This window comes from Pipra filicauda, unplaced genomic scaffold, assembly GCF_003945595.2.
Source record: "Pipra filicauda isolate LSUMZ 115617 unplaced genomic scaffold, ASM394559v2 scaffold177_size2800117_pilon, whole genome shotgun sequence".
Lineage (NCBI taxonomy): Eukaryota > Metazoa > Chordata > Aves > Passeriformes > Pipridae > Pipra > Pipra filicauda.
The window spans coordinates 2,400,018-2,413,140 of NW_024104284.1; the positions used below are offsets into that span (position 1 = coordinate 2,400,018).

The 13,123-nt window shown below is 38.9% G+C and overlaps 1 protein-coding gene across 4 annotated transcripts in view; it reads right to left on the bottom strand.

Moving 5' to 3' along the window:
* The window catches only part of UBE2W (ubiquitin conjugating enzyme E2 W), a 44,023-nt gene extending 31,171 nt beyond the window's left edge, over window positions 1–12,852 (bottom strand). For 2 of the 4 annotated variants that reach the window (XM_039379835.1, XM_027722050.2), the window contains exon 1: window positions 12,519–12,618. In XM_039379835.1, coding sequence (XP_039235769.1) covers window positions 12,519–12,581 — 63 coding nt within the window. In that variant the 5' untranslated portion in view covers window positions 12,582–12,618. Of the gene's footprint in view, window positions 1–12,518; window positions 12,628–12,799 lie in introns of those variants that run through there. The other 2 variants (XM_039379837.1, XM_039379836.1) reach the window with 2 other exon arrangements.
* Window positions 12,853–13,123: the final 271 nt, after the last annotated feature.

Sequence of the window (13,123 nt, forward strand, 5' to 3'; positions counted from 1 at the left end):
AAAAGCCTTTAATATTTTTCAAATCACTTTATCTCTTGCATTTGTAATTGGAAGAATTTCCTTCACAGTAAGAGATCTAGGTGAGTTGAATAAATTATTGTCAAATTACTTCTCTTAGGGCTTCATGGATACAAAAGAGTTCTCTTACTTATTTCAGCTCACTTCTCACCTTTCTCAATCTCAACTAAATACATAATTCTTTCAAGCCAATGCAGACTGCCCTCAAAATACCCTTTGGCAGGTTCTCTCAGCTTGACAGAACCAAACACCCTCTCTCCATCAGACACCCAGTCTAAACAACCACCTACAACGGTGATACTGTGCAAGGTGGTCTTTGTGGTTCGTAAGAAAAAATACAGTCCGTTTATTTATACCCTCTTTTGCTTGTGTGCTTATTCAAAAGTCACATTAACGCCAGTCGAAAATATTTGCACAGTTAGAATACAGCTACTGCTACTCTTTTACAACAGTTACGGCACAAAAAAGGAGAAAATCATCTTAGTTCCATGTGATTCTTTTTATGAAATCCATTTTGGCTACTTGTCTTTGCTAATTGTCTATTATATGCTACAGGTATCAGAGACAATTTGGTCCAGTGACTTCCAGAAGTAACCATTTCGCATGATAGTAGAAAAATAAAATAATATTTATCATCTGGAAAGTCACCCAAAAGAATTTTCAAAAACCTCAGATTCAGTTGCTCAAACACTTAAAATAAAAAAAACTAAAAAAACCCAAAAACCAGCCCACACAGCTGGTTCTTAGTGACTGGCATAATATCCGATGTCTAAAAGGTATTGAATCTGTTCTTTTTGTTTGGTGTGATTTGTTGTCAGTTCAAGTATTTGTGTCATCTGTTCTTTGCTTTCCTTTCTATTCATTCAAAGCTCATCCTTTTCTTCATCTTTCTAATAATTTATAAAAACATATTTAATGCTTTTCAAATATGTCAATTTAAAACAAACCGTGAGTAGATTTCCCTCATATGGTTGTCCCTTTCTTCCATATTGAGCTTTAGCAGCAAATACTTAGTTTCACTTTTCTGTTCTGCACAGAGCGTCTTCAAGTCACTGAATACAGGTCTTCATGCCACCATCCTGACTTTTACTATTACCCCTATTTTTTTCCCCTATGGAGACAGATTGCCATGGTAAATTAGTATTTTCTTCTAGAAACCTGCAGCCCTTCAACTCTCTTAATTATCAGGAGACTTCCTTTATTTATGAACATCCAGCTACATTGAGACAAGCAGAGCTAAAGTCAATACCACAACTACTTTTGGCTTTTTCCTTACCCTGAATCAGGAATAGCACTTTTTTAATCACACACTCAAGTTGCTTTTAGCCTCCCAATCCACTCCTTCAAGACAAAATACAAGCTAGTGCAGCTATTCATTTCTGAAGTAACCTCCAAACTTTATGATGTTTTCCATACACTGATATACTCTTGGAAGCTGTGCTTGCTTTGCTGTCCTTTTCAATCGCAAGACACTCTTTCCAATGGTTCTGCTAATCCATCATAAGATTTCATTTAGAAGCACCCTTCTGCTTGTCCACTTTCTATTTAAAGGGATTGTGAAAGAAAACAGACTACGATAATGGAGTTGTTAACATAAAGGGATGCACAGGCAATCTCAATTTCACCTTTTCCTCATTTTTGAGAGAGAATTTTATGTTTAAACATTCTTTTAATACACTTCCAATCAAACCAAAACTAAAATGTATCAAATTGATAAAAACATTCACTATCTAGAGGGAAATAGAACCGCAGTATAGGAATATCAGAAACCCAAGACTGGTTAACACCACAGTCCTTCAACTAAAGGAAAAGGCAAAGAGAAGTGACACAACCAGTAGTTTATGCAAGTATTTTCAAAAAGGTGGAAGTCTCTGAAACCAAGATTACTTATTCACCTGTCTCTGTAGGAAAGGATGATTCAAGGATGCAATCAAAGAACACAGCTTAACACTGATCCAAAGATCAGTTCCAAAAGGAAGTTTAGTAGCTGGGACATGATTGACATAATTAATATCCTGTTGCTACTTCTGTCAAACAGGATTTGTGCAACTCCTTCAGTTATCCTCCACAGATTTTTGAAAGTCTCAATTTCATAAGATTTCTCAAAGCATATGGAACAAAGAACATAAAATTAACTGGTGTCAGCAGAGTAAAATTCCTGCCAGCTTCCCAGACAGCTCACAACCACCTCTATCAGTTCAATCCTGGAAGACAGGAGTGGTGATAGACAGCACTCACTGTCTGTCATGGTTCAAGTTAAATGTATCTCTAAGCAAAAATGCACATCCTTCTTTCTCCAAATTGGCAGGCATCTTACTTGGCCACCTCTGGAACTGGTGTGGTTATGTCTCGAATGCCACAGCTGAATTTGCACTTGTGTTGATTCCTGGTGAATCACATAAAGAAGCAGCAGGCAGGGCAGAAGCATATAAAAAAGATGCAACATATGAAAAGGAGGAGAGGGTAACAATTTAGGACTGAAAGAAATTTAGAGATTGGCAACATGAGTATTTCAGAATCAGTCTCCTAAAAACAGATAGTTTGGTTAATGTGCACCATTGAGCTGGATGTTATATCACATAAATGCTTATTAACAGATACAAAATTATTTCACTGGTCTATGTGTCCCTGTCAGCTACCTCAAAAGGCAATAAACTATTCCTACAGCATATAGAGCAACAGCACCATCACATTTCCCAAAACCAAGAATCTTTTTTTCCAAATCTACCACAAACTAGGATCATACCCATGGACAGACAGACTAACAGACTTTAACCACAATCCCCACAATGAAACAGCGCAAAGGTATTTTCCTCCCGCTTCATGAAAACTTACCTAGCTCTTGTAGGTATGTGCAAACTATCATTCTCAGTGCCTTTAAAAGGAGTCTCACAATATCAGGTGTCTATTTCCAGTTCTAAGCTCATTGTCAGAACTCTTACAAAAGCTTTGCCCCTCCCTTGGAAAACTGGAGCACAGAGAGTTAAAGTTTAACAGAGCTTTGGGCAAACGAAACCGTGTATAGTGAAGTTATGGGGGTCACTACCAAGTACAACTGATGTACAAACAGCTGAAAGCAACTAAGCCAGATAATGAGTGTTGCTTCAGGTACCCTATTGTACTTTGCAGCTGGAGTGGGCACAACATACATACACTGTTGCACTGGCTTTGTTGATTACTAGCAAAATATTAACGACATAATCCAATCAAGTTTGAATGTGTACCCATGCTCCTGGCTTGTTATCTCCTATTAGAACTGAAATTATAACCTTATAAAGGTAAATTATACAAAGAAAATAAAATTGCAGTTCTTGAATTTTTCACTTTTCGATGCTTCAAGAAATGCAGCAGAAAATATGCAGTGTCTTAAATTGGCAATATCTTAAAAGAGTAAATTATGAGCTATCTAAGTCAAATACTTTACCTCTGAACCACCCTTAATATGAGATTGAAAGTCTCTTTTAGAGACCTTTCTTATTTTTGAGAAAGTAAGAAGAAGAAAAGCTGAGTTTATTAAATCCAAAGGAGATCCAGCACAAGACATGATATATTAAGGGCAGTGGTAAGAATTCAGTAGAAAACAGATGCGGGAAAAGCAAAAATACCAGTAGGGTAGAAATGTACTAGCAGAGCAGAAAGGGGAAAATGGTCAAACAGCTTCCTTTCACTTCTGCTGAAGGAAACCATTCCATTGCTACACCTTCTTTTACCATTAAAACAAGCTGTGATGGGCAATTAAGCTGGAATGTGGAAGCCTTTTCACCTGGAGTGGTAGAAACTAAGCTAACCATGTCCAGTTAGGCACATGAGAATAGGAAGAAACGATTTTTGGGGTGTCCTGTGCAGGGCCAGGAGTTGGTCTCGAAGATCCTGATGGGTGCCTTCCAACTCAGCATATTCTATGATGCCATGAAACTGAAAGATGGAACAGCAACTTCACAGATAGGAAGCACAGGTGTTCAAAACATCTGCACTTGAATTTTGTTAGAAACCTTCTATTTCTATGCACTCGAATTCCCTTCCCTTTGTTGAAACAATGCATGCAAGGGGTGGCTTTCCAGGGCCAAACCTTCCTAGACACTGTAAACTCAAATCTTAATCTGGTTCAGAGATCAAAGAGGAAGAAAACAAACTCATAAATAGTTAACAGTTAAACGTTAATCCCACTGGGGCTCCACTCTTCTATTTTATGTTGGTAAAGCTGCTGCACTCTAGGGAGACCTAAAAATATTTCTTCAGTAATTACCAATGATTGTCTTCCACTCCCAAAAATTTAAATGCACACAAACTCTGTTAGCACCAAAACACTGTCAGTAATATGATAAAGTCCTGGCAAAGTATTTACATTTCACTTATGAGCTACAGCCTGTCACCTCCTTCCTCATCCAAGTTACAAAATGTTTCACAAAAAACATCCTTTATGTTTTGAAGAAGATATGCAGGAGATAGACTTCTTCCAAGCACTCCCTCACCATACAGAGACAAACAGCAACCTTGTACCAGAACAGGAGGAGCTGGTAACAGGCTGTAATGACAGTGTTGTACAACACCACCATGTTGATGCATAAGCAAAGCTGTTGCTAATCTGCTAATACAAGCTACTAGCCTGAGAAAGACCAGTACCAACTCTATTGTCAGTATTTCAGTTCTTACATTCACACATTTCTTACTGAAAAATACCTCAAATCCAGAATATGAAGTACTAAAACACTGGGTAGATAGTTCTGCTTTTCAAACTAAACTCCTTTACAGGGAAAAAAAAAATCGACACAAAACCCAACATATTTTAAACAGTTAAAGCATTGCTGGAACTGAGTGTATGTTACTCTTTGATTAGAAACCTAACTTTAAATATCAAAAAACTCTCAAAAAGAAGAGAAACAGCAGAAGAAAAACAAGAGAAACAAGGTAAAGATTACCAATGGTGATATTTAAGAAAAAATTACCTGCTACACTCCATCTTGCTACTTAAGAAGTCTAAAGAAATGACAGTTCCGACAATTTTTTGCTTCCTAATCAATTAGGTTATTCAATAAAGTCCTTGTAGATTATGTCTCGTAATTCAGGCAAAATAATTTGGCCCAGACTCCCGAACACAAAAACCATCCAGACACTTGAATATCTCAATCCTGCATGAATTTTTCCTATCAAAGTTCTTCTGGTAAGTTTTAATTAGGGCCCAGAGGAGGAAAGACAGATAATTTTCTGGATGTTCTCAATTAAAGCTTGAAGAGCACACATAACAAAACAGCTTCACAAAATATTCTGTCCATAAAAAAGTAATACCAGGATTTTAGTTCAAAGAATTGTTTTCCAGTTTTATCTATTTTTGGCTGAATAGCAGGTTTTCAATCTGTACTGAGAATGCAGAAGCAGATTAGTCTCCTCCTTCTCATTTCTAATAAAACATGTTAACATCTGGCAACCCAGTTCTAATGTTATTTTCTCAGACCAATCCAGACTTCAAGTTCTGAATGTCAGGCATTTTGCACATTTCTCTCTTTTTAAGGGAACAAAACGGCAGGCATGAATCTTTTAACGAGCTACTTACAAATAAGTTTCCACCATTAATCTTTTATTCTTCTGAGCACTTAAAAATTTCTCAGTTTAATAACAGAATATTGCTCCAAGGTATTCTAAAATATTTGACTGAAAGGTGAAAGCAACACAGTCCTCTTTTGAAGGGAAAAATATACTTGACTTAAGATCACTAAGAGACAAGATCAACCCGAAATCTTAACTACAGTATAATTAAAGATAAATCACAATAACTATACATACACAAAGAAAACACTATACAGTCTGAAAAGCTTTTTGCCAGATAATCAAGTTTTTTTACAATGAACCTGTCATTCGAAAGCAAATTAAGTAGAATCCACTACTACAGAATCAAATGGAACTGACAGCACGTCATCTGCTTTGTAAATGGAGCCTTTAAATGCACCAACGCCCAGCACAAGCCTCACACAGCAATAAAAAGTTAACCACAGATAATTTTATCTTTTAAGGAAAAGAGTCCAGCACTATTCGAAGTGCTTCAGTTAAAGAAATGAGCTTAAGAGGACAGTGAAGGCTCGCACAATGAGGGCAACCATATGTCTACCAGGGAATCTCATCCTTATAAAAACCATTCCAAAGGTTGGCAATCAAGATAAAATGTTGTATTCTGATAAAAAGGCCTTTTGGAAAAAGAAAGGGTAAAATGTTGGAAGCTGCAAACAGTAACAATATTTAATACTCATCAAATCCATATCCCTATGGATATGGATAAGTTCTCCCATAGGGGGAGAACTTCTAACTTAGGAAACCTAAATCCATTCAGTTTCCTTGCCCCTTCTCATTATTGGCCACTAATTCGTAGACAAAAAGAAATAAATAAATCTATGTGAACAAGTAGCACCAAATTCTATGAAGCATTTTATTCCAGTAGACTTTTAGAGGCAATATTTGCTATGCTCTAGTAAACTATTACCACAATTTATTGACATATATACAGATTTTCCTCTTGAGGCTGATTAAGCAGTACTTTTAATTAAGTTGAATAAAAAAAGATGACAAACAACCTTGTATTTGTAATCACCCAAGGAGAAACAATTATTTTTTAACACTGTGTATGAAAGTATGAATAGCTAGTATACTCAATGAGATCATTAATTGCAAAAATTGCAATGTCTTGCAATTCCTGATTTACCACCATTAACTTCTCTCCTTTCTTCTTTAACACATTAATACTACTCCTAGAAAGGCAAATTATAAGGTCCCCTTCCTACCTCCCCTGCCACCCGTGACTGATACCTGTTTTTCATGCTAGTGATTGAGGTCACCTGAGAGGAAACACAAACAAACAAACAAACAAAACTTCAAAGGCTTGCACAGATTCCAGAATACCTTTTTGAACAAAAGAAACAAACAAACAAAAAAACCCCAAACAACTGCAAAGGTTCACACAGATTCTAGAATGCCCTCAACTATCAAAAACAGGCAGAAGACAGGTTACCTGACCTTAACTCTATCACAAAGGGCTGCTTACTGGGTCTTTTTATTTTGAAACATTTTATCTATTTATTTTAATTTGCTTTTAATAAATGAAGTTGTAACAGGTTTCAGTGAATGGATAATATTATCTCTTCCTCCCTTCAAAAGACAAAAACTGATCCTCTAGATGACAGTTCTGTCACAATCATTCACTACTTCAAAGTCATGCAAGATGCACAAAACTACTGGCTCCAAGTACTAAGCAAAAGACTTTCATCATCCTCTTCCCCTGTGCCCTAATGGAAATTTTAGCTTGTAATCTGCTTGAATGCTCATTTCTCAGCTGTAAACCAAAGATACGTAAGAGACATGATCATTTTACTGAACGCATTTATATTTGTTGCATACAACCATAATTATGGGTAAGCTCAATTGGAGTCATGCCTTCCCTCTTCCACATTAATAAAGGTAATTTAATCTCATAATCTCTGTGAGTAGTTGCCAGTATGGTCTATACCTGTATAACATTGAAAGGATAGTGAAGATTCTTTAGTCTGAAAGTCTTAGCTCAGTAGAATTTGAGTAAACAATTAAAGAAAGAGCTTGATCACCGAGTTTCGCGCATTGTTTGAGCTAAGCTGCTTTAGCTTATTAATTACAAACTCACAGAGCCTTCCAAGGGAGCAGCTTAACAAGACAACATTCCCTGGCTTTTGCAAATCTATTGTGTTCTATTTTTCCCTTCCCTTTCCCTAGACTAGCTAGGCCTAAACACAAGTACAAGACAGTATAAAACTGTGAGCAAAAAATATGTGCACTCAACCAGAATAATTTTTTTTACAAGAAATATCTGCCTGCTTTTATTTTCCTGATTGAAATTGTACACATATTGATGAGATACCAATGTTCAAGGTTACAGGTTGAAAGCATTCATGGTTTTCTACATTTTAGCTGTAAAGCTGGTTTATTTGGAAGTAAGAGCTGCTGATAACGCTCAGGGACACTGGTTTCAAGAAGCTTTTCTACTACTGCTTTCTTTCTTGGAAGTGAATTCTTCCAATTTAGGCCAAAAATTGTGCAGTTGATGCACAGCAAAGTTATTTCCCAAAATTCTATTTACACAGGCAGACACAAAAACAAGTAAATGACACTCCTTAGGGCCTAAAGCTGTAACTTTCATTTTATTTATCTTTACTGAATAAAGATCATAAATTTTAAACTTCACGTGATATTCAACTCACTTAAAAAGTACAGCCAAGATTAAATTAAATCTTCTTGGTAAAATGACTATAAATTTTGCATTTATCTTATTTTACTATAGCGTGGCTATATGCCAAAGCTAATAAACTGCATATCAGTACAGACTGATCACCGAAGGTTATGCAAAGGACAAAAGAAATGCTTTTTACTCTCTACTCATTCTAGTCTCAATTTTGGCACTTGCATTTTTCAGCTTAAAAAATGACTGAAATTCTTATCTTCAACAGTATTCCACCAATGGCAGCACTAAATACTTCATGCTGTTGTTAACTACAAATAATTTCATCAGCTTTGTATCCCAGAACTTGTTATATAGCTACCAAAATTGCTAATTTTCTTTTGTTTTTTTAAATTTTTTATTTGAAACAATACAAATAGCATCTGGTACTGTGATGTTTAAGAGTACAGAATACATGTGCAGCACCACTGGAGTTCCAATTGACTGAAAGCTTTCCTCACTTAAGGTTGGGTTTCCTGGGTTTTTTGGAACATATATTAAAAATAGTTTAAAACTTTTTCCTGGACACATCTTTTAAATAAATTACTGCCAAATTATTAAATAAAAATGCTGCCATTATTTAACAAAGACTAAGCAATAAGTAATTATTCTGAGAACAGCTGGAACACAACTCCCACTAACACTAGAAGGGCAGGTAAAGAATAGAACCAAGAAGTATAACTAAAAGTATATGCATTTTTTCTTGAGATTTCAGTGGCCTGTAAACATTTCCCCCATCCTCTATCCTACTGGCAGAAAATATTGGTGTGAACCTTGTGAGAAGCTTTTACATTGCTACTGGCTTGCATTTTGTGATAAAAGTTTCTTGTGATCTCAAACTGTAACATGAATTCTGCATTGTCATCTCACACAATTATTTTACTGAATGGCTGTTTAGACAAACATTTTGAAAAAATTTCTATTGGTGGAACAAGAATTTTCAAGTCACACTTTATTTTGATGTGTGCATGTAATTTGATGGTGGCCTACTACCACCAGTTTTCAAGGGGATAACACAGAAGCACAGTGAAAAACTAACATCCTACACTCTTTACTATATTTGTGTCATTAATTACATCAGCTCTGCATTCAATGAGATTTAAATACATACATGTACAAACCTCATGTGCCTAACTTTAGAAAATAAATGAGAAGTTATTTTGGTGATAAAATGCACACTGAAAACTGTTCCCATAAATGAGTTTAAACAGTTTTTGCAAACATGTCCAATCATAATTCAGGGTTTGTAATAACCTGATATTAAAACTGAAAGAAGGTGAAAGGTAAAGTGTATTATTTAACATGTCAGTATTATATATAAAGTCAATCTTTCAAATTTACTATGGAAAAAGTTGATATCTGCAGGTTGAGGGAAAGGCTTTAATTATTTAACACTTCATACAGTAATTATATACTTTCTGTACATTTTCAACTGAGCTTCCTTAGCTCTATTTTTCACCTGCTCTTCTATTCATAATGCAAGTTTTCTGCTTCCAGCTGTTCTGAGAAAACATATTGTTTATGATTTCTTTAGCATTTGCTTTTAACGCTTCAGATTCCTGAAGATGCTACATCAAATCCTCTAAAGCAAATTCATTCTATTCACTTGTTCTATACTACTTAACACCTTTTTGGAATATTTCTGTGTGGTTTTTTTAGGAGACAGTTGCACAAGCTTGGGCTTTTTCTGGGAAAAGTCTTGAAAAGAAACAGTCTTCATTCAAGGCAGGGTTTTTTTAAGAAAAAATATGATTTGCTTAAAGTCACACAAAACAGGTTTAAATCAGTTCAGCAGTGGCAAATGAGCAACAACACTCTGGTCAGAAAACAAAATACACAATTTCATCAACATTGGCTTCTATCATTGTAGGAGAAAAAAGGGTTACAGAAAACTACCATTAAAGACTGTCCACACAGACAAAAATCACAATAAGTTTAATGATACACATAAAGGCTCAAAGTCACAAGTTTCACAAGTTACTATGAATCCACTGAGCTGCAGTAACTATTCAGGTTGATGCTCAGCGCCATTGGCAAGAAGAGGTGATTTATTACAGTTCCAAAACTTCCCTAGTAGGCTGACTTAGAACAGGCTGATCTGATAACTCTAGTAACTTAATCAGAGACGTTTCAGTGGATCTGTAAAAATAAAATGTAATTAACACAGGGCATCATACATTTTTGCATAAAATTACATCTGCTTAAGAAGTAACTAAACTTACTTAATGTACCAATATATCATTTTTATCAATAATATAAATAATAATGCCAGTCCATTGATAAGACTACTGGTATAGTCAGAGGCTGCAATGAGTTGCACAAACATTTTAGTTAAACACTGGTTATTTAAAAACACTGTACTTAACGGGAAAAAGGACATCTTTTTGTGTCAGGCAACTTGCATATCAGAAGTTAGCACTAATTACAATAAATTAAATGATCCTGAACCAAAAAGCCACTTAAATTATATAAAAGTTTCCTTTGTTAAACTTTTTTCCCCGCTGAAGATATGTTAATTAATAGAAGAATCCAGAGCCTTGAAATCTTGCTCACTTGAGGGATATGTCTACTACTGAGAAACTTACTAATTTTACAGTTCACTTAGTAAACTTTTATTTATCTTTCCTGTTTACAACTCCTTTTCCAATTTGCTAAACTACATTACTAAATCAGTAGTTTACTAAACACAGGAAAAAGTAATTAGAGCATCATACAATTAGCAACATAGAGAAAAAACCTCTACAAATGCCCTTCAGTCTCTCATCAAAAGACAACAGAACACTGTGCAAGAAAACAGAAAGTGTCATCTTACAGCTGGTATTTCTAAAATGAAAGCAATTACAACATTAGACTTACCACAGCTGTAATTTCAGGAAGTGAGTACTACCTTCCACACATATCTTACTTTTAGGCAACATTTGTCATTCACATATCCTAAACAAACCCATGTAATTTGTAACCGTTTTTTCCCCTTTACAGAGAGAGCAACAGGAATTCGGGTGAGGCAAGTTGTGGAAGGTCATTTACTAGGCCAGAGACAGCAATACAGCACAAGTTTGCAGAGTCCCACAAAGTGCCTCCTTCACAGTTCACAGCCATCATTTCCCCAATTTTAACACAGTTTTATAAAAGATACTACTTAATAAATTATAGCCTCTGTTTTGCATTTGTGCTTGTGGAAGTCTGAACATAAGAAAAAGAGCATTGCAAAAATGCATTTGCCAGATAGAGCTAACAAAATCAAGGCAAATCAGACTACCTGCCTAAGCAACTGCTAAAAGAAGAACATTCTGTACAGTATGTTCAAGTTCTTGATCTCATTTCATTTCAATAACTCTGAAAGACACACCATGGGCATTTTTTATACCTCTAAACTTCATTAGTAGAATTTTTACCCCATAAAGTTCAATGCTTGGACATTTTAACTCTTTTTAGCTATGCTAAATCCAGGTTATTAGGACAGTTAAATGAATTTCTTCCATTTTGTACATTCCTTCTGGGCTGTTCCATTACCAGTGACAAAAAAATGTAAGTTATACTGGACCAAAACAATAAAACAGAAGAGCTAGCATCCGGATGGAAAACCGTAAATATTCAAGGAAAAGCAGAGCAGTTGCTGGTGAAATAAGACAGGGGCCACTGCCACAAAACCTGGTGATCTTTTCTCCTGCCCCAGTCATAATAAATCACCACCCACTCAGAGCGGCACACAGTGAAAGTGATCCATTCTCCCAGAGCAATTTCTGCAGCCCCTATTTAAGAACCCCTTCGGAGCAGGTCTGAATGAATAATTCAGCTGGAAATACCTGTCAAGCAGCAGGATGGTTCATGCTACTGCACCTATAGCCACCCCATCCGACCGAGCAAAGCCAGACGCTACCCGTCCACATCGCAACCCCATTTTACGGAGGGAAAGAGAACACCACCGGCAACACGCGGTTTGGAGCAGGATCTGCCTGCCCCAGGCCCCCGTGCCCAGGAATTACAGCGCCGGAACCCCCGGAACCCCGGGAACACGGAGCTGTCGGTCACGGTCTTCACGGTGCCACCGTGACCGTCACCCTGGCCACCCACCCCGCACGGGGTGGCACACACTGCCACGGCGCCCGGCGGAGCTGGGGCCCCTCGCACCCCACCGAAGGGCAGCAAGGTCCCTTCGCCCTCCCCTCGCCTCCCCGGGGAGCGGCGGCACCGCCGCCAGACCCCCCCCCGAGGCCCCACTCCCCACGCCCTCGCCCCGCCCGCCGCCGCCGGGGCCCGGCCTCACCTCTCGCAGGCCCTCGGGTCTCACCTCCATCCCGGCGCCAGGCCGGTCCTTCCCCGCCTCCATCTGCCCTCCCTGGCCCCGCTACCCGGAGCTCGCCCCCCTCAACCTCTGCCCCGGCGGTTGCTCCGCCCGCACCGCGCTCTGCAACGCACCGCGCGCGCACGCACACGCCCGGCGGAACGGTTCCTCCCGGCCCCAGCATCCCCCAGCCTGCCCCCACCGCCGCCTGGCCCCCGCCCGGTCCCGACGCTGCCCCGAGGACTCCGCCACAGACGCCTCACCTGCATCGACGCCATGATGGATCCTCCTCCCCCTTCTCCCCCCCCTCCCTCTGCGCCGCCGCCGGGCCGGCCCCGCCCCGCGCGCTCATGGTCACGTGGCCGCGCCCACCCGTTGGGCGGCCGCGCGTGCGCGGGGCGAGGGCGGTGCGGGCGGGCCCGAGCAGCGAGGGCGGTGCGGGCGGGGGGGTCCCGGTTGTGATCCCGGTCTCGCTCCCGCCGCCGCCGCCCTTGCCGGCTGCGGTGGAGGCGCCTCGCCGTCTCATTGCGCACACCGGGAGCTCCCCCCGGTGCTGCCCATCCCCTGGCTCGCCCTGCGGCCAGGCC